Source organism: Aptenodytes patagonicus, chromosome 10 (genome assembly GCF_965638725.1).
Source record: "Aptenodytes patagonicus chromosome 10, bAptPat1.pri.cur, whole genome shotgun sequence".
Taxonomy (NCBI): domain Eukaryota; kingdom Metazoa; phylum Chordata; class Aves; order Sphenisciformes; family Spheniscidae; genus Aptenodytes; species Aptenodytes patagonicus.
This window is the reverse complement of record NC_134958.1, coordinates 737929-759760: the sequence shown is the minus strand read 5'-3', so window position 1 is coordinate 759760 and position 21832 is coordinate 737929. Positions and strand designations below refer to the sequence as shown.

At 38.2% G+C, this 21832-nt stretch overlaps 1 protein-coding gene across 6 annotated transcripts in view; it reads left to right on the top strand.

Moving 5' to 3' along the window:
- The window catches only part of UNC13C (unc-13 homolog C), a 238892-nt gene that overhangs the window by 94737 nt on the left and 122323 nt on the right, over nt 1-21832 (top strand). For all 6 annotated transcript variants that reach the window (XM_076347732.1, XM_076347731.1, XM_076347734.1 and 3 more), the window contains 3 exons: nt 741-819; nt 11971-12042; nt 17208-17427. In XM_076347732.1, the coding sequence (XP_076203847.1) occupies nt 741-819; nt 11971-12042; nt 17208-17427 (371 nt within the window). The remainder of the gene's footprint in view (nt 1-740; nt 820-11970; nt 12043-17207; nt 17428-21832) is intronic.

The window sequence follows — 21832 nt, the reverse complement described above, 5'->3', positions numbered from 1 at the left end:
GACAAGGTATATAGCAATCTTCCAACATCCACTGTGGAAAAATGCAGGAGGATAATACCTGTATTACCTATTCTGAAGAGTCAGGGAGGATGAGGTGTATTGTTACCGGATCAGTATGTATTCTTTTAAATCCTATTGGCGTGTCAGCCTTTTATTCTTTGAAGTGGCTCCAAGTTGTTCTCTGCTGTTGTTTCCAGGTCGTATGTGAGATCTAATACGGGGTTTAAATGTGTGCTTAATGGAAAAGCTTAAACCAGGCAAGAGACAATAACGATGGTCACCATGGAATTATCTTAAAATGTGACAAGTTCTGTTTTCCACGTCCACATGGACTCATATGAGAAGGTGTGATTATGTACTTAGTTAGATACTTTTTGTATCAAAATTCTGACAACAATGATATCCTGTACAATGTTGGGCTCCATCTCAACTACCAGATATACAAGTCCTTTTGATGGAAAGCTACTGTTATAACTTCTAAATCTATGGTAAAATTTTTAGGAGGTATTAAGCAATCTTTCAGCTACTCTTTGCTTTGGGTGAACACCAGGAGAAAAAGTGAGCCACACGAAGAACATTCTTGTTAATTTTTCATAAGAACTAGAACACTTACCTTCTTTAGCTGAAAACTGCTAATTTTGATTTTAACTGTAAATACAGATATTATAAGCAGTTCTTAAGGATGCAAACTTGTAAGCCCCAGGTTTTTATTTTCTTCTCTGCCTTTTCCTCTCTTCCAGTGGTGGCCGTGGGCTGTATGGAATTGATAGCATGCCAGACCTGCGTAGAAAGAAATCTCTTCCCATTGTTCGAGATGTGGTAAGTAACTTCTGATGCCATGAAACCGTTGATTCATTTGTCAGTTGGGTAGATCTTTCTTGTAATTATTATTGTGCATGTGAATGATAGTTTGTCAACAATTTTTTAATGGAAAAAAGGTATCTTGAGAGAATGGATTGAGGCCAGTAAAAGTCAGTGATGCAATTGTTGTACTAGATAAGTCTGAATATCTCATCGAATATTAGATATTACTTGTGGAATCAAGTAATGTGCATTTCGTGCAATAATAAACTACTCATTTACATGTTGAATTAGCTTATGAAGACAGCTGTTATTGAGTGCTTGGGATACCAATTGACTTGATTTATTATGATACTGAAAGAGGAAGAAAGTTCCTTTTAAAAAGCAACCCTGTTTCCATATGAATGTTTTAAAGATTTATGCATACTTTTGGTACAAGATGAGGTATGTTATTTTAGCAGTCATTGTAGACAACAATAATCTAGGCAAATAAATTTCACAAAGGTGAAAAGAATGGCAGTTCCTTTGAGACTTATTCTGACTTCCAGTCTAAACAAGATTAAGTAGAATCTCTCTGCTCTGAAGAATTTTAAGTGCCATTCACATTTCTCTTTTTCTTTTCCTGAAGTATAGAATTCATAATTCAATAAAATATATATTTAGTCTCTGGTGGTGGTGAGCCCCCAAACCAATTTCTCATTGTAAAGAAAGGGAGTCAGCCAAAGTAAATGATTACTATAGTTGTCTTTAAAAGATCAGTCTTTGCCAAATTATTGCTCAATGTATTCTCAGCTACTCTGTTCAGTTACTCTACAGTGATATACCATACTATCTGAAGGGTCACAAAGAGAAAGCACAGCAACCATTTTAGAGTAGAATTCCTTCTGAAACCAATGAAAAGTTGCAATTTATGACATTAGTAGGGCCTGCATTCACTGAAACCATCTTTTTGACTGTAGCCACTCCACTGTAAGTTGTATTACGCATGAGTATAATTTACAGCCACTTTATGATAATTTTATGCATATAAAATAGCACTTTGCTTTATTCTTAATTGTTGGAACTTTTTACAGACAGGTATTGCTCAGAACGAGTTAAAACATCAGAATCTTAATATTTATTAACTATTCACTTTGAAAATCATAATAATTATCAAAGTGAAACAAAAAAGAAAATTCATATTTTGGATGGTGGAATAAAATTTCACTTTATTATTCTAATATGTCAACGATTACTATGTAATGATTACTACTTTGCTGTCCAGTCATTGAAGGATAACTCCTCTTGAAGGAATTCTGCCTTTAATAAGTGGAAGTTGCAGAGTTTTAAAACGGAAATTTATTCTAGAATTTAATCATTGTGGACTTACAGTATAGCTCTTAACGATATGTTCTTTAATGATATACTTCTTTAAAATAGTAAATTATATTACAATTCAGTTCTGCAGCTGTAAACCTAAAACAATTTTACCAATTTACGAGGAACTTATTTCAGATTTAGTATAGGTCATCTTCATCTTTGAAAGATTATTTGTATTTGAAGGTATGTGCATTTTAAGCAATCTCCTGTGAGCTCTGAGCTTGTAATAGGTTGATTTAAAAATACCTCATTTAAATCAGTAACTTAATTCTCAAGTCCCTGTAAGATCTGATACATTGTGAATGATCTTTTTATGTTTACTTATATGACGATTTCATAAATATAGAAGTAATATTGCTAGAAATGAGTGCTAGACTCTTTTGACACTGACTGAAATAGATATCATTTGGTATCTTTTTTTTTTTTGTTACAATAAATCTGAAAAATTATTAATATTTTTTATAATTTCTTTCCTATCTCGGCTGGATTTTTCAGGCTATGGTAAGTGCTTTTATACTGATAAATGTTCTAAAATGTCCATAATAACTCTTAGGGATTTCATGAATGTCATATTTTATGCTGACCTTTTATTGGAAAATAGAAAAACTATTTTATGACCAAGAATTTAATCCTAAGTGAAGTTCTGTCTTATGTGAATGTCTTGTCCTCTTCATCATATATGCCAAAATTATTAGAAAAAGTTTATGTTAAAAGATATCTATGTATTCCAAATATCCTTTGTAATGGTACAAGCAGATTGTTTAGGACCCAGTCGTGATGCTTCCCCTGTGGAACTGAACAGCCTTAGGTACCCAGATAAAGAGAAGTTGAAAGTGTTCCCTACTTTTAAATCCTCTTGTATCAATCAACTAAATTCTTTGATCTCTCCTGTAAAAGGTGAATTTCCCAAAGCAAATAAAGACTTTTAGGTACTATGGTGTAATTTTTTCTAATAACTAAATTGATGACTCATGGAAATATTTTCTTTTTCCACCAACTTTGGCACTGGTAAAGGTCCCTCCTTATTTTCCCAGTCCCTTTGCACTTCCAGTTTCTCTGCATTAGTTTTCATGCTTTCAGCATGGTATCTCAATATAAGGTTTACCAAAATGATGTACATCATCTTAAGATGATATCTTTGACTCCCATTTGTTTCCATAAATTCACATTTTGAAAAATCCAGTTTTCAACAGCAGCTTTACTGGTTCTCTTGCTCCTAAATCTCTGAGAATAGTTTTTTCAATAGTTAATGCACTGGGACTCTGCTTTCCCTGCTTGTTTTGGATTGAGTCATTAGAGAGGATAAGGCAGTCAAAATCCATCTACAGGAACAGTTCTCTTTGCTGCACTCATAAGTTTCACTGTGGGTCATTATTAGAGTTCTAGAATAGATATATCTGTATAGGAGGGAAAGACAATGAAAGGAGAAGTGATCATTCAAGTGGAGTAACAATACAGAGAGCTGTTTGAATAACAATACAGAGAGCTTGAACAGACCTCTGTTTAATGTGGAGCCAGAAAAAAGAGTCGAGTGCACTTGCTGATGTAATCGCTGTAACTTCTACTTTTAAACAAACATGTTCTCTCTTTTGTGCTAGTTAGAGCTTTTATTTGAGGTGGGACTACAACCAGGGAGAGGAACAGCAATAATTACAGTGGAGGTTAGAAGTACTTAACTCACGATGGCCAAATAGGTGTGGTGATCTGCCCAGTCATAGACAAAGGTAGCTAGCTCTACTTTTCTGTCTCACCATGCTTTAGTCTTTGCTTCTGTTAATGCAAGTCGTCATTTCAAATGTTATGAAAACTCTAGAAAATTCCTGGTTTCATTTGATTTAAAGGTGACTGTATACTGTACAATCTTTGTAATCAGGCAAATTTCTTCTTTTGATCATAGAATCATAGAATCATAGAATCATTGAGGTTGGAAAAGACCTCTAAGATCATCGAGTCCAACCGTCAACCCAACACCACCATGCCCACTAAACCATGTCCCTAAGCGCCTCATCTACACGTCTTTTAAAAACCTCCAGGGATGGGGACTCCACCACTTCCCTGGGCAGCCTGTTCCAATGTTTCACCACTCTTTCAGTAAAGAAATTTTTCCTTACATCCAATCTAAACCTCCTCTGGCGCAACTTGAGGCCATTTCCTCTCGTCCTATCGCTTGTTACTTCGGAGAAAAGACCAACACCCGCCTCGCTACAACCTCCTTTCAGGTAGTTGTAGAGAGCGATGAGGTCTCCCCTCAGCCTCCTTTTCTCCAGGCTGAACAGTCCCAGTTCCCTCAGCCGCTCCTCATAAGACTTGTTCTCCAGACCCTTCACCAGCTTCGTTGCCCTTCTCTGGACACGCTCCAGCACCTCAACGTCCTTCTTGTAGTGAGGGGCCCAAAACTGAACACAGTATTCGAGGTGCGGCCTCACCAGGGCCGAGTACAGGGGCACGATCACTTCCCTACTCCTGCTGGACACACTATTTCTGATACAGGCCAGGATGCCATTGGCCTTCTTGGCCGCCCGGGCACACTGCCGGCTCATGTTCAGCCGGCTGTCGACCAACACCCCCAGGTCCTTCTCTGCTGGGCAGCTTTCCAGCCACTCTTCCCCAAGCCTGTAGCGCTGCATGGGGTTGTTGTGGCCGAAGTGCAGGACCCGGCACTTGGCCTTGTTGAACCTCATACAGTTGGCCTGGGCCCATCGATCCAGCCTGTCCAGGTCCCTCTGCAGAGCCTTCCTACCCTCGAGCAGATCAACACTCCCACCCAACTTGGTGTCGTCTGCAAACTTACTGAGGGTGCACTCAATCCCCTCATCCAGATCATCAATAAAGATATTAAACAAGACCGGCCCCAGTACTGAGCCCTGGGGAACACCGCTCGTGACCGGCCGCCAACTGGAGGTAACTCCATTCACCACAACTCTCTGGGCCCGGCCATCCAGCCAGTTTTTGACCCAGCGCAGAGTCCACCTGTCTAAGCCGTGAGCCGCCAGCTTCTCGAGGAGAATGCTGTGGGCGACGGTGTCAAAGGCCTTGCTGAAGTCCAGGTAGACCACATCCACAGCCTTTCCCTCATCCACTAGGCGGGTCACCTGGTCATAGAAGGAGATCAGGTTGGTCAAGCAGGACCTGCCTCTCATGAACCCGTGCTGGCTAGGCCGGATCCCCTGGTTGTCCCGCTCATGCCTTGTGAGCGCCCTCAAGATGAGCCGCTCCATAATCTTCCCCGGCACCGAGGTCAGGCTGACAGGCCTGTAGTTCCCCGGATCCTCCTTCCAGCCCTTCTTGTGGATGGGCGTCACATTGGCAAGCCTCCAGTCTTCTGGGACCTCCCCCGTTAACCAGGACTGCTGATAAATGATGGAGAGCGGCTTGGCAAGCACCTCCGCCAGCTCCCTCAGCACTCTCGGGTGGATCCCATCCGGCCCCATAGACTTGTGAGCGTCCAGGTGGTGTAGCAGGTCATTGACTGCTTCCTCCTGGATTACGGGGGGTTCATCCTGCTCGCCGTCCCCGTCTTCCAGTTCGGGGGGCCGAGTACCCTGAGGATAACTGGTCTGCCTGTTAAAGACTGAGGCAAAGAAGGCATTGAGTACCTCAGCCTTTTCCTCATCCTCAGTGACAATGTTCCCCCTTGCATCCAATAAAGGATGGAGATTCTCCCTGGCTCTCTTCTTGTCATTAATATATTTGTAAAAACTTTTTTTGTTGTCTTTAACGACAGCGGCCAGATTGCGTTCTAGCTGGGCTTTTGCCTTTCTCATTTCTTCTCTGCACGACCTAACAAGATCCCTGTACTCTTCTTGAGTCGCCTGCCCCTTCTTCCACAAGCGCTAAACTCTCCTTTTTTTCCTGAGTCCCAGCAAGAGCTCCCCGTTCAGCCAGGCCGGTCATCTTCCCCGCCCGTTCTTCTTACGGCGTACAGGGACAGCCTGCTCCTGCGCCTTTAAGACTTCCTTCTTGAAGATCGTCCAGCCTTCCTGGACCCCTTTGCCCTTCAGGACCGTCTCCCACGGGACTCTCTCAACCAGCATCCTGAACAGGCCAAAGTCTGCCCTCCGGAAGTCCATGGTTGCGGTTTTGCTGCCCCCCCTCCTTACTTCACCAAGAAGCGAGAATTCTATCATTTCATGGTCGCTAGATGATCGTTCAAGAATGTATTATTACTTAGCTTTGTTGTTTGATTATAAGAGCACAAGAATAATTTGTGAATCCTTGCTGCTGTTGTAAACCAGACTGCTTGGTTCATACTGTTGAAGTGAACACACCAGATGAAATGATTGCCCATTTCAGCTAAAACAATAATCCACCGATACTTCTTTTTGTGTAAATGTCTCCACAACAAAAGCATTTATAGAGGCTAGAACTCGATTATGGTAGTTTAAACTCTGAAGACATTCATATAAATTGCAGCTGCCACATTCTCAGTTTTTGTACATTGTCAGAGTAATCATTAGATAAAAGCTAAATATCTGGACTATTTTACATTAACTCTGCTGTTTGCAGTCCGTTTTATTAACTCCTTTAATCATTAATAGACAAATTGGATTAAATATTTTAATATTCATACATTAAATAGATAAACTGTAAAAATAATCAAACAGTATTTGTATATTTGTGGGTTTTTAAAAATTCTACTAAATGGAAATCATAATAATATGATTACATTCCTTTATTTCACAGCTGTTGTTCCAGGAATTAAGAATTAGTTGTGGGGAAATTAAGAAATTATTGATGAACTTGTTTGGTTTTGTTGTTTTCTATGCCATTTCTGACTAACCTTAATATTCAGAATGATCTTAGAGGCTAGACGGGGCATGCTCTTGTGTCTGTGCTATGAAAACAAATATGAAGAAAAAGTAAATGATATTACAGTGGTGTCCAGTAATGATTGTGTAGTTAAGCTGAGTTGCCATTTCCTTTCTAAATCTGTTTTCTGGGCTTAATACTGCAGTTCTGTTGAACATTTCAGGATCAGACATCAACTTTTTTAATAGAAAAATTATGGGAAGGGGGTAAGTAATTTCAGACAACAGCTTGTTTCCTTTCGAGTGATTTCTTCCTCCTTCCTGTCCCCCCGCCCCTGCCAGCACAGAGTAGAAATCTGTCTTTCAAAATAATAAAGTTGAGATCCCTAGAGTGATAAATTACCTGTAGTTGCTCAAAGAGTTCTGAAATCGTGCAGCTTTTAAATGCTGAAAACTGTAATTTTTTTTTTTGTCAGATTCGCTTCTAGTGGGTAACTTCTACATTGCATTAAAAATATAATGGTCTTTGTAAAGTGGTAACAAGTATTTTGTCTTCAACTTTTTTTTTTCCTGGCAATAGTAGTCTATAGATTTTTTTAAAGAAAAACATTGTGAAGGAAAAGATGATCAGGAAAACAGAAACCCTCTAAAAACAGAGCAATGAGTATTGCATGGCACAACCAGCATTCATGAACAGTCGCAAAACGTTAGCTTGACTGCTTCTTCCTCCCTGCTACTTTAGCTGCTCAAAACACAGCTTGCTTTTATTTCATCATGGCAGGTGGCTCTTTTTTCACCCACACAATTTTTCATTTAACATTTAATTGTAGCTTGAGTCTAATTCTCTTTTACTTATGGTTACCACTTTTCAATGTTTTTGCTAGAATGACTTCTAATTATATTAATTTATTTATTTAAGCTGCTAAGGCAAATTTGGAGGCGATACATAAAATAGTGTAGATACAAGTTATTAGGGGGTCTAAAAGGACTTGAGCACAAAGGAGAGTAAGCTATTTTAAATCCTGTATCAGGGATTTGGAAAAACATTTAAAAATTAAATAGACGATGTTCTGCTTTATCATCTTCTCTTTTTTTTTTTTTTAATAAATTTGTCCATATGTTCGTCATGCAATAGTACCTACATAGAGATCTTTACACTCTGCGGGTCAAATTCTCATATAAGGAAAGGCATGAGGTAGTATCTGAACGTCAGTTTGAGAGGGTAAGCAAGCGTAAACCGCTGAACAAGTCTTGTGTCCTGTTAAAGGAGAGTACTGAAAGGCTTCAGGTTCCTCTTGCTCACCCTGTTCTTTTGATGCTCTGGCAATTTGGACTTCCTTCCTGGAGGCTCCAGGGGATTAGCTGCACTTACCTTTCTTCCTTACTACTATTTAAAAACAGAAGGGCAGTAGGGGGAAAAGTTTTCTTGCTACATTCATAACCTGTCACCTTGTTTCCCATAAATGAGTCTGGCAGCATTTTTCCCTTCCTCTTTCCAAAATACTCCTTGCTTCATTCCATCCTTAAGAACAGACACTGTTCTGTGTTTGTTCAGTGCTTCAAGCTGTTGAATTATCACCAACTACAGTATTTCAGACCAGGAATGTTCTATTTATGGGCTTTCTCTTGAGGATACAGTTTATTCTGATAGTAATACATAAATGGAAATAATACTTGCGAGTTTTTTCACTAAAATCCCTGTAAATTTAATCTATAATGACTGTTAACTTTACTGGTTTATCACAAATCCCGCTAAATATCACTTTCTTCTATTATCCTTCCAACATGACAAACACTTTATTAAGAACAGTTTAATTATCTGTTTCCTATTAGGCTTTGTTATTTTATATAGGACACTGTACTATGATTTTAGACACATTTCTAATGTGTCTAAAATGGTTAAGCTACATGATTTCAGGAGCAGCCACTGGGAGAATTGGGCCGAAAGGACATGTGACAGGGTCAAAATTGCTTCCCTACTTGTCGCGGAGGCTCACGTAATCAAATTAGGCAGGTGATAGATTCAAAAATAAACTTTATTTTAACCAAAATTGTTTGGCAGAAAGCTGACTAGAAATGAGACGTCAACGCTCCGACAACACCAGTAAAGCACAGGTTCAGGATGGCGTAGGAGGGATTAACACTGCACAGCCGGCTTTAGAAGTGAGGATCCAAACTGTGCACAGTCACTCACCTGGAAGATGAGGGCTCTCAACCGCGAGGACTTTCCTCGGGCGGCGTCCCGAGCCCAGGGGAGAGTCCCTGACTGCAGACCCGCTGCTCCCAGGAGGAGGACCGGCTCCCCTTGCCCTCCGGCGGGGCTCCATTTCTACCCTAGTCGAACCTCATCTCTGGTCAGTTCGAATTGCCTGAGGGCCTTCACTTTCTTACTCCTCGCCCGAGGTGTACACGGGACCATAAGGACTGGCCCAAGGTGTGGACGTGAGGGTCAGCACTCCCCACCTTAAAGGCACGAAAGTAAGGGCACAAAAAGTGAGGACACAGGGGTCTTAATGCCCCTGGTCTTTGTCAGGGCGGGTGCACCTGCCACACTACTTCCCTTTTTCTCACAGGAAATAGTATCTGTTTATTGACTTATACTGATAGCGTGAAACTGCAGTTCTCCTGCTGGCTCATGTGCTTTGACTGATATATTGCTGGAGGACAGAACGCAGTATCATTCACTACCCTATATGCAAGGTTAATGTTATTACGCCCTTTGTATTCCTGCCCTGACAAGTAGTCCACATTGCTCTATAGCCTGGAATGGCTAGGATTGTGTATTTTAGACCTAAAAGGACCAAATCACTTTCTAAGTATAAGGGACATGAAGATTAGAGGTCAAAACTACAGAACTAATATACTGCGGGCAAGTAAATGTAAATGGCTGCTTTCCAAGACTTTAAGAAGAAACCTATGCTTCAAGAGGGAGCAGAAGATGGATGTAATTAGAATGAATCTTTTTAAACCTAAAACTCTACTGATTATGAAAATTGTTTCTTCTTAATGTTCCCAACACATTTTTGCTTGCCATTTCTCACTTTGATGTGTGGGTCCTGTAGCATTAGGTTTTGTCACAGAAAATTTGAAAAAGCAAAGCCTGGCTTCTGTTTAATCTTTCCTGTCACTTTGTCAATCTCACTGGCACACACCAATGGAATTTCCCATATTCACAGAAATAGAAGGAAAAGATGGTCACAGAGAAGCAAACAGATGTACTTATTAGTAAGGGAGTGGGAAAACTGATAGCAAATTAATGGCATAGGCTTGGTAAACTGCTGAGAGTTTAAAAGAAAAAAAAAAGGGGGGAGGGGGTTCTTTGCATCCCATATTAACTGTAATAGGACAGTGATGAATCAAATCAAATATTTCTGTGCCAAGGATGACTTCTTACCCTATAATTGGTTTCACAAGATTAATAATTTTGTGTCTATCTGCAAGTTTAATTATTATCAAGGGAAACTTATTGAAAATTGAATGGGTATGTTCTCAGGGGGAAGTAAACATGTAAAATTAAAATTAACAGTCTTAATGTCTCTACATAAAAAAAAAAATCCATTTAAATTATGTCAGTGTTTAAAATTATAAAATGGGAAGAAATTGGAATTGTCTCTCCATCCAAAGATTAATGATGCAGTTCCTCTGCTGATGTAAGCCTAAATTGCTTCTGACCTAATATGTACTTCACAAAAATAGGAATGTCATATGTAAAATATCATTGAAACTTTTGCTGTAATAGCTTTGTAATGGTGGACTACAGAAGACCCAGTTCACAGTAAGGTGAAAATCTGTATCCTCACAACAAAGGCAACAACAGGCTTATGGTTAGTGGGTGGTATAATTGATCATCCTCACACTGCTAGACTATGAGGGCAGCGAGGTATGACAAAGCAGATGCTGGATTATGGAAGAACAGAGATAAAGCACAAGTATACAGGCACACGTTGGAATGATTTAGAATAGGGGGAAGGATGCATAAGCCCAATTTTGCAGGTAAAATACAGTAATATAGCAGTGTTATGGTTAATGTTTTGTAGAGTGGAATAAATCTTACATGTTTCTGTCAGGCCAAAAGGACTACTGATAGCAGAAGTGATATTCAGAGTTGAAATGTTATTTGGAAAACACACAGAACTCGTTTCTCCAGGGTCTTTTTCCTTCTGATCATTATAGTCTCTAATTAATTCTCAAGGACCCATTTAAATTACAGGGATATTGCAGTATGGAAGATAAAATTGCCTTGTTTATTGTATATTAAAATATTATATATTGTATATTTATTTTGAGTGCCTTTGTATGGTACTATATTAGAGCAAATGAGATTGTTTCTACAACCAAGGATGTAGTCTCCAGAACCGGGAGGTGTTCACATACCCTTAACATCATGTGGGCAAAAGAGGACAGATTGAGACAGAGTTCCAGCCTTTTTTCTCCTTCTGAGAACCAGAGTATTTCTCCCTCCAAGAACCAGAGTATTTCTCTATATAGCTATTCATAGTATTGAATGAATATTGTCTTTAAGGAAAAAATTACTTTTAGGTTTCCCAAAGACTTTTTATTTAAGACAAGTAGCATTTTATATACATACACACAGTTTTTAAATGCTCAGTGAGTCGCGAAAAATTATCTGGACTGACAACTTGAATTGTAAGACTATTGCAGAATGATCTCCCATGTTGCTGCAGGCACAGACAGCTTCCAAATTAGGGCAGGATGCCTTATCCTTGTACTACATTAATTTGGTTGGCAAAGCGGAAAAACAGTGACAGCCTGTGGTTTAAAAAAAACTGAGTCATAAACCTCTGAATAACAGGTTTTATATTAGAAATGGCAGCTCAGCTAGGCACTGCTGAAAGAAATGGTAATGGTGATGGAAAGTGTGCTTGCATTATGTACTGAAACCTTAAAAGTTGTGTGCTGCAAACATTAACTAAAAGTTTGTGTAACTCTTACAGTTTTGCTTAAGTCCAATAGCATAACCAATTACTACTTGCCTTCCGTTGGATTCAACAATTGGAGTTACTAGTGTAATTTTTAACAGTTTTGCATTTCCTTTAAACAGACACTTGCAGCTCGAAAATCTGGTATTTCCATGGCCATGCTCATTCGGACCTCCATAAACAATGATGAAATGGTAAGTGTTTTCAATGGCAGTTTTAAGTCATTTAAATAATAAAGAAATTTTTGTTCAAAGTTCTTTAGAAATCATTTCAGCCTTAGACACTCCAAACTGGATAAAACTGAGTGCATAAGCATTCCGTTTATTGTGTAGGAACTTTCAGGGATCTTGAGCAGAATTTGCTGCCTGATCCACAGTGACAAGACCAGGTTTGCTTCTGCTGACTCACATCCATGATGGTCACAAGAGACTAAGCAAGAAACCTTTGTTTTACAAAACAGTTACTTGGGGAAATCTCTTCTTTTAAATTGTCCAGCTGCACCATGCTTTACCTGCAGTCTTTCAGCATCTGTCTCTCTTCATCACACCATGACTACAATTAGAAAGACAGGACTCTGCAAGAAGGTTTCTGTGTGATTATTACTTTTTTTTTCCCCCAGTCCTTATAGGTGGCTGGGACATTATTTGATTTTGTAAATGTAACTCCTGATAATAACACGTGATTCTAGATGAAGAAATATTTAATTTGTACAAGACATGACCAGGAAAATCTTTTGAAAAATCATATTCTCATAGCTAGTAAAACCCATGTGTTGTGGTTTTCCATTATTGACTTCACTTACATTTTGCAAAAGAAATTTATTTTAGACAAAAACACAATAGGTGCCATTTTCTTCAGGAATACTTAAAGTGTGATGCAAGCAGATTTACATGGCTGAACTAAGCAAAAGGACTAATTTGAAGGAATAAAGGCCCCTTTTGAGTTCCTTAAATTGCTAGTGCAAACATAGTCTTCTAGAATAGATCCTACATTGAAAAAAAAAAAATGAAGTGTTGAATTTTTCTTACACTGCTGTTAAGCTCCATAGTAGAAGAATGGAAGAGCAGAATATATTGACAGATATTGTGGGAACTGAAACCCATAGCACAAGTACACACACATCCATCACTCTTCTCTGATTTATTGTGAACTTTCTATGCTTATATGGTAATCATAAAGGAACAATTTGGTAGTCCTCAGGGATGGATTGATGAGGTAGGAAACAGCTGGTGTTTGAAATGATCTTTCAGTAGAAGCAGTAGTTATTTTGTTCTGCTATCTCAAAATAGCAACGAAGGTTGATAGAATGAAGGAGAACTATGGAATCTTAAAAAGAAGTTAAAGGCTGAGGGAAAATTATAGAGAACAAACTTATGCCATGCAATTGGTGCAAAATGAGGACTTTCCATCTATGTTATAGCTGCTACAAAAATATCTAAGTTCAGTAAAAGACCCTAAGATACTCCATATGCTTTACTAAAAGATGTCTATTAAACAAACAAATAAAACCATTTATAAGTATTACTACCTTTTATGACAATAAATACAGGTTCAACTATTCGTTTACATGCCTCCCCTCATGCAAAAACTACCAGTCTGTGATTTTGGAGGGCTAAAGGTGCAAGTTTTGGAGATAATATTAATTACCAACAAATGCAGGACAAGAAAGAATAATTTAGACTACACTTATAGATTCTGACTTAAGCGGTACTGTTCAGGAGGAAAAAAGAAGGCAGCAAATCCCAGTGGACAGCTCAACACAAATGTTTTTCCAATGCGTGTTGTCAATCAGGAGAAACTAATGAACTATGGTTCGGGAGAAATGGAAAGAGAAAAATAAGTTGAATGTATTTTTATGCCATTACACTCTTTGGCCTCCATTTGAACCAGGCCATATGGAAAATTGTGTACCAGAAATAAGTATTTCTTAAGAAATCTTTAAATAAAAACCTAAGTCCAAAGACAGACAACAAATATAATTTAGATACATAAAAGTTCATTTGATGAGAAAATGTAAAAAGCTTATTCAGAGGAGAGGTGAATAAGAGAAGCCTGTCTTATGCCAGCCCTCACTAAACATACTAAAAGGAAGTGGGTGCTCTTTGGAGGATAAATGGAATGGTACAGCCAGTAAAACCACTTGCAAGATATTTAAAACAAGCGAAAGGTAACACTGTACGTGGTCTGTAAGTAGCCAGCAGAACTTAATGCCCTCAGGCATCATCAAAACTGAGTAGAGCAAGATTTGAAAACAAAAAGAACAGACATTTTTCAGGCATAAAAGAACTCTCCAGATACTCTCCATAAAACCCGATGAAGAAGTGCAGTCACTGATGAGAGTTAAGGAAGAAAATCCCCTTTGGGCAAGTTATTCCTCTGATTAAGGCTTTTCTGGTTTTTACTCTCCCTCAACTTTTTCTGGAGGGAATATTAGTGACTCTGATGGAAGCAGGTTATTTGGCTGATTAGATTCAGTATAGAAATTCTTTGAACTAATGCCTTGTATTAAAAATCAAATGCCACTTGCTCCAAAAATTAAAACCTGAGGTTAAATTCTTTGAGCTTTGCCACCCGACATTGCTATCCTTCTGGTATAACACATTCATGACACGGTGAGTTTGTATGTTCCCAGGCACTGATCCAAAGTCATTTTAAGCAGTGTCAAAGTGTTAACTTGTGACGCTGAAACGTATGCTTTCGGTTGAGCATTCATTTAATTGCTTTGCTGAACAAAGAGACAGAGCTGCAAGTTTGTGAAAATAATACGTCGATGACATTGAAAAAGTATCTCAAGTAGTATATGACAGAAATAAACTTCACTTCAGAGGATAAGCAGATAACTAAATAATCCTCCTATACATTCTAAATAATCCTTCTGTATATTAACAGTGCTAAATGTTGCCATGCCCAGAGCTCAGTGAATGCATATAATAGATACATTTAGACAGAGAAGAGTGTTAGGAAGGAAAGCCTCTAGACAGTAAGATAAATAAAATTCTCCTTTACGATAGTAGTTTGCTTTATGAACAACAGGGAAAAGATCGTGTTCAGCAGCAAAACCAATCTACAAATTGTGTCTTTCAGCTGAAAACTTCATTTACCCTCAGATGTTTATTTCAAGGCCTGTTGAGCTGTGCCATTTCATTATTTACTGCCATTTCAGAAACAGATAAAAGTTACTGGCAAAATTTTAAAATTATTTATACTGTGAAACAACAGTGAAGCTGAACAGGGTGAAAGGGCAGGATTTGTACTGATCCTACTAGACTTCAGGAGTGTGTAGTGTCGTCTGCAAAGGAATCTTCAAAGACCTGGTGGTTTCTGAGAAACACGATTCCTCGACAAGCTGCATAAATTCACTTTAGGTTGTTTTTGAAGTTTTCTTTCTGATCCCTGTAGCTGGTAAGCTGTGACATGGGAGGCAGAGGGTGGAGAAATGCACAAAAATGAAGTTTGCCGAGTTAGGTGGCCATGACTAGCCCAGTCCCTCTTAGGGTCTGCCAAATCAAACCAGTGCAGACCTTTGCTTGCTTTCAGGGGAGTTATGAGGTGGCGAATTGTCTAGGATAGGCTAAGAAAGCACCCTGGAGAGCAATTCAATATTTGTTTTAGTAATTCCTGCTATATCAGCTTCTTTTCTTAGTTCAGTTCTACAGTGTTCTCAGAGGTGCTAGGATCAAACGTTCATGAAATGTATGATGACATTTGTTTGGCCAGGCTTCGCAGGATAGATGTTGTTTTTAGCATGTAACTATGAACTTCAGTAAGAGCTGTTGCAGCCTAAGCTACTTAAGATTTGGTTTTGTTATTTGTAGTGCTTGAACCTTGAATCAGCAGATTTATGGCTACGTAGTAATGGTTTTCCCGTGGTAGCAAAAGTCCTTTAATTGATGGGTCTAATTGTGCGCAACGTTATGCAGATATGCACACAAAAAATATTTTATTTTTATCAGACAATTTATTATTAACAGAATCTCACATGTTTGAGTGGAGATGCAGATACATAAAACCAAGAGCATGTCAGCGTGCTGTTAGAGAGGCTAATACCTTGCATTTGGCATATACTTATCATAGCTGAATATTAAAATTATGGGAATGTCAACAAATGCTTAACTGAATAAGTTAGCCTTGCTTTCTATACTATCAGAACTGTGGCAGTGATGTTAAAGCTCATATGGACAAGCCACACAAATTCCAAAATGTTGTTCCCCAGTTTGCTACAGCTACGCAGCCAGCATTACAGCTACTTCATTATATACACACAAGATGAAGAGATGGCAGGACAGACAGACTTTCAGAAATATCCCGTTTCCCACTGTGCTGCTTCTTTTAATATGGTTTCTTCTTTCTAAAAGAAACAATTTATCCATTTATAAGGGAACAGGTCTAGCACTTCTAATACATTCGTGGCAGCCGTGTGTGCATTTAGTGGGGAAAAAAAAAAATAAATAAACCAAGGCCATATTTTTGTATGGTGCCAAGTACTGCCTACAGGCTGCTGAGTTTTTCTTATTCCAGATGAATCAACTGGACATAGAAGATCTGGGTGCCTGAAAACGAAGCTAAAATAAACAAACTAGACCATTGTGGCCATATAAGCCTATGTTTTATATATAAAACTTCAGGGACTACTTTGTTTTCACCTTATTAAGCACTGAGCTGAGATTCAGGTTGTTTGCAGTACTAATCGGTGAATAGCTGATAATTGTTCTGCTAGAACTGATCATGGGTCCTAAGCCAAAACAGTCCAAGAAATGGGTGTGGATTTTTGAGAGTATGGATCATTCTTGTTTATAGGTATAAAGAATCTTGGTGCTTAAAAAGGAAGTAGTGAGTATGCTATTATAGGAATACAGACAAAATGGAACCATAATGTTGGCCTGCTTTTATTTGATGAGGAGATTATATAGATGCTAAGTATTAAAGGATAGCACTGCATATAATCAAAGTACATTTTGTGCAGTGTGTCTAAGTTCCTGTAGGAAGTATTTAAATATTCAGAAGTAATGTGTTAGGTAGTTACTTAAAATGCATCGGTGAATGTAACACTAATTAATTTTTTAATTTCTGCCTCAAAATATAAAAAATATATAGGACCCTGTTAATTGACTGACTTGATTCCAACTTAACTCTCCTGTTTCTGTAATCAGTCAAAACAGTCATCGAGGGTTCTTTTGTCTTCAAAGTGCAAGGCAAAAGGAGTAAATCAGTATTTTGCAAATTAGTTCATACGTCTTTGTATATTCTGGTATTTTGTAACATTGTAGGTGTAATGACATATACTTTAGCTCCAGTTCACTTGTATTAAACAATACTTCAACTGAAGTCTTGATTATTTTTTTTTTTTCTTACCCAACAGAAAATACATGTCTTCAAGAAGACATTGCAGGCTTTGATCTATCCAATATCATCAACTACACCTCATAACTTTGAAGTTTGGACAGCTACAACTCCCACATACTGTTATGAATGTGAAGGTCTACTTTGGGGCATAGCCAGACAAGGCATGAGATGCACCGAATGTGGTGTCAAATGCCATGAGAAGTGCCAAGACCTCCTAAATGCTGACTGTTTGCAGAGTGAGTATTTCCTGACACCTTTTGATTTTGTGTGTACAGCCAGGTATTTCCTGAAATGAAGGGCCAGATAATCAGAAATCAGTGAAGGCATGTTGATGTTCATTGGCTGAGGAGTTAGCCAGAAACTTTATGAAATACCTACTGTTAATTTTGCTTTTCTCCTTGGAACTTGCCAAATGTTGCTGGTCAGTTACAAAATAGCATTCGGTAGCATCAGTATATTATTTACTTTCCACTGCCTATGGCAACACTCAGAGCAATTTGTTAGATGATGTAAACCCTCTTTGTTTTATTTAACTCAGAACACAAGAAATGTCAAAGCAAAGATAAAAAAAATATTCCTAATACTTATTGTAGTCATGTTAATATGCTATAGAATATACAAGAATATGAAATAGTAAATAGGATCTTGTCCCTTCAAAATACCAAACCATGTATATGTAAGGGAAAAAAAAACATTAGGAAGTCCTTTGGGACTAGAATTAAGGTGAAACAACCTTTTTCTTTGCTTTTTGATTGGCCAAATTGATTCCAGCCACCATGCATTCTCCTACAAAAATATCTGAGGTGCATTAAACCATACTTAAATTACAACCCAATTACTACTCAAGATTCTAAACAATAGAAAAATCAAGACCTGCAAACTTTCTGATATTCTGATTTTGGAATGGAAGGGGCTTTTACAACTCTGGAGTTATTCCACACTGTTCACTGTTGATATGTTCCTGAGGGTTTACCTAGCTTCCACATGTAGGAAAAGTACATAGATATTCCAGTCAGGTCTTCTTTCTTCTCTATGTGAGAAGCAGTCACAAGGGATGAATTCTCAAGATATATATTGTTCAGGAACTAATCACAGTTTCCCAGAGCAACTGACCCCATGGAACGTAAATCAATGACAAATTTCTAAATCAAACTGCTTAACTGGGCTTAATTGTGATTCTGCACTATGGTTGAAACTGGGCTGTGTTTGACAGCTAAGCTTTTGACATAGTTTCACAAGTGAGAAAAGAATGTTTGCTTTGAAAATCAAACATTGTAAAAGTATATTGTGCAGCATTAATATGATTGTTGGTGATGAGTTTTCAAAAGTGTATAAAGTAACGAAGATACTCGTGAGTAGCTTCTTCAATAAGTGCAAATAACTTCTATTAGCTGGACAGTAACAAAAGAAGGTATGCTTTCATAATGTCAGTTCCTGTTCACTCTTACTGACTAATTGCCCCATTTCATTCTAGGTACGTTTTAAGACTAGCTAAAAATAATTAATTGCACATCAGCCCATCATTCCCTAGTTTGGCTTATATTACCTGGGCTTAGAGGCATGAAAATGAGTTAAAAGAATGATGAGCTCGTACTTCTGCTGGCAACAGGATATGTGCAAGTCACTTGCCAACTAACTGCTCGTTAAGCTGATGGAGGAAGCAGGAAGTAGAAATAGCTTTCCTAAATTTAATCTCTCCCCTTATGCCCATCTTGTTTAGCGCTGTTTATGTACAGGAGGAAGAAAACATGGAGAAGGGGCACTGAATTGATTCTGATATTCTCAAAGTGGAATGTGGGATTCATCTTGCAGGAGGGCCTCAAAACAAATCTGTATGGATCGCAGTGGATCTGATTGAAGCTTACTCTCTGCACATTCTTCAAGGAATTGGGCTATTGCTGCATTTGGAGCTACTTTGCTAGGACTCTCATCTGCTGCTCCCTGAAAATGCTGATTGTATTCTGTGGCAAAGAGATAACTATCAAGTGTTCTACACAATGTTGTGGGAATTCCCCTGTCATAATTACATACATAATAGTCTAGAAATAAAGCATAGCTGAAGCTTTTTCCATCAGAAGGGGATGTTTCCTTTCTGAGGATTTAACAGAATAGCATATCATGTTGTAACGCATTGTTTCAGAAATATTTTTAATTTAAGAAAATCAAGATTGATTCACTCCATAAGTGAGACACATACAAGGCATCTTGCTTTAACACTAGTGTAATGAAGTATTGCAAGGATCAAATGGTTATGAGCATCGTAACCATGCCTTTCTGTTTGGAGGAACCTTTCTGTTGCTGTTAGCTGGGTGGTTCTTGTCTGTGAAAGACATCTGTGAAAACCCTCCTCTATTCCACCAGGCTTCCCAACCTAGTTACTGCATGCCATTTAGTCCCTTTTTGAATTACATTAGAAGGGAGTTGGGAGTTTTTTTGTGTTGGAAGTTTGATATGGCAAGGGCATTTATTTCTGTCTCATGGATCATCTGTCCTGTAGTGCACTCTACTAAGTACAGCACAACACAGATCAATGATGTATTCTAAAGAGATACCTCGCATCCAATCACCCCTGATTTTAAGAATATTTCCATCTGACCTTTAGGATTTCGATTAATCTTTATCAGAGAAAACAGCAGTTAAGTCTTTGTGCTCTCATTCCTGCAGAAGTTTGCAGAGTGAAAAATGAAAACTGGCATGTGTAAAGTATAGCATTTTAATCTATTTCTCCTATTTGAGAGAGTCACAGTTGAAACAGGAGTTGTTGCTAAAGCTATCTCTGCTGCGTTATAAAAGCATTGTGAGAAAAGCAAGATCCAAGATCATGTCCCTGACAATATCAGGGTTATGAGTTTCTCGCAATCCTTAGCTAGTCCATGGTTTCTCATTATAGAGAATGGTTAGGCAGATTGTTCTTTCTGAGGCTTCTTAAAAGTGATGAAATCTCTTGTCACTGTACACACTGGAAAACAACATTCAAGCCAGCTAGGCCTGGGTGTAATACCTCTGTATTTCTGTTTGCATGACCTCCAATCTGGTCACAGTTCACTTCCTTCTGAGCAAGAGTACAGGAACTGATTCCAAGTGTTTATGTTGCCATGCCTCCATGGAGGGGCTGAGCTGTTATTACCACTCAAAATTAGTAATCCTTTCCATGTGTGGTGAAACACCTTCACATGATATTTACATGCCGACCATGCTTCTTCCTGTTCCACCCTTCCCACTGTCAAGGAAATAAGCTGCTGCTAACTTTCCAAGCGCCGAGCTGCTCTTCAGGGTGCCACAGCCATGCAGGTGGCATGAGAGATGTATCCATCCCTGTAATAGCTGAATCGTGGCTAAAACTGAAAAGCTACAAGAGACATACAAAGTAAAAGTATCCTTTTCGTCTTCCTTTTCACTTCTCTGAAGAAAAAGTCAGCCCAGAGGTTCCCTGGCCCATACCACCAGCCCAAAAAAACATAACAAATGGTTCAGAGCATTTTGCCTTTGAAGAATTTTTACAAATATATCAATGATAAGGTTGAGAGGAGCCTGCAAAAAATAAATAGGATTGGCAGTCATCTGTGGTGTAAACAGTTTGGAAACATCGAACAACTGAGTCTTGAAAGAGTAAACCTCTAGAAGAAAAACTGCAGATAAAAAAAATATTTAACACACCTAAGGGATCCCAATCTTCCCATTAGCATGCAAATGTTTTTGAGCATCCTGTCATATTTTTTGCAACAGATTAATTGTTCAGTGGGTTTGAATATTATACTACTTTGAAAATGAGGTTCACGTACTTTGTTTTATTTATGCTGAAAATATTTAACGTTCCATTGAAAAACTGAGCTAACCAGTGCAGTTGGTTAAATCTCTATTTCTAAGAAAGCTGATGCTAACAGTATCATAAAATAAAATAAATATGGTTCACTGTGATTATTTTTATCACAGTCATCCTTTTGGCCCTCTCATAATCACTAGGACATATGGCCTCCAAGCTTCTGTGATTATTTTTTTTATATGTAATGATTGCTACATACATACAGCTGTAGTGGTTATGATGTCTAGACTGTAGAAATGAATTAACATCTCAAGCTCTTTAAGGTCAATATCTAAGCTTGTTCTAAATTAGGTTTTAAAAAAATCAGTAGTACATTCATTAGACCTCTCATCTTCAACAAGATATCACTTGCTAGTAGTAGGTGCAATATTAAATCAGAATTGATTTCAATCATGTTGAGTTTGTATCAGTCCCTAGGGTAAAAAGGGCTTGTTAACTTCTTGTGCAATGTAAGTTACGATATTGTCTTAATTAGTCTGATCAATACTGCGTGCAAAGAGCTGTTGATAGACTGTCAGCAATAGAGGATGTAAATATAGCTGCAATAAATAATTTAGTATAAATAGAAAGCTATGCTGATTTTTTCACTAAAAATTAAAGGAAGTTGCATTTTAACGCATATTCCAAATTTATCTCTGCTGTCTCAAAAATCAGCAAGGTTTTCAACAGGAATACATTATTGCCATTCACATTGCATCCATGGTTTATCATTTGGTTATGATGTTGTATCTGTGCTTTTTAAGAAAGGGCAGAAAATAAGAGAAAATAAAAAATGTTGCTTTTCTGTATCTTGCAAGAACCCCACCTGTCATGCTTTC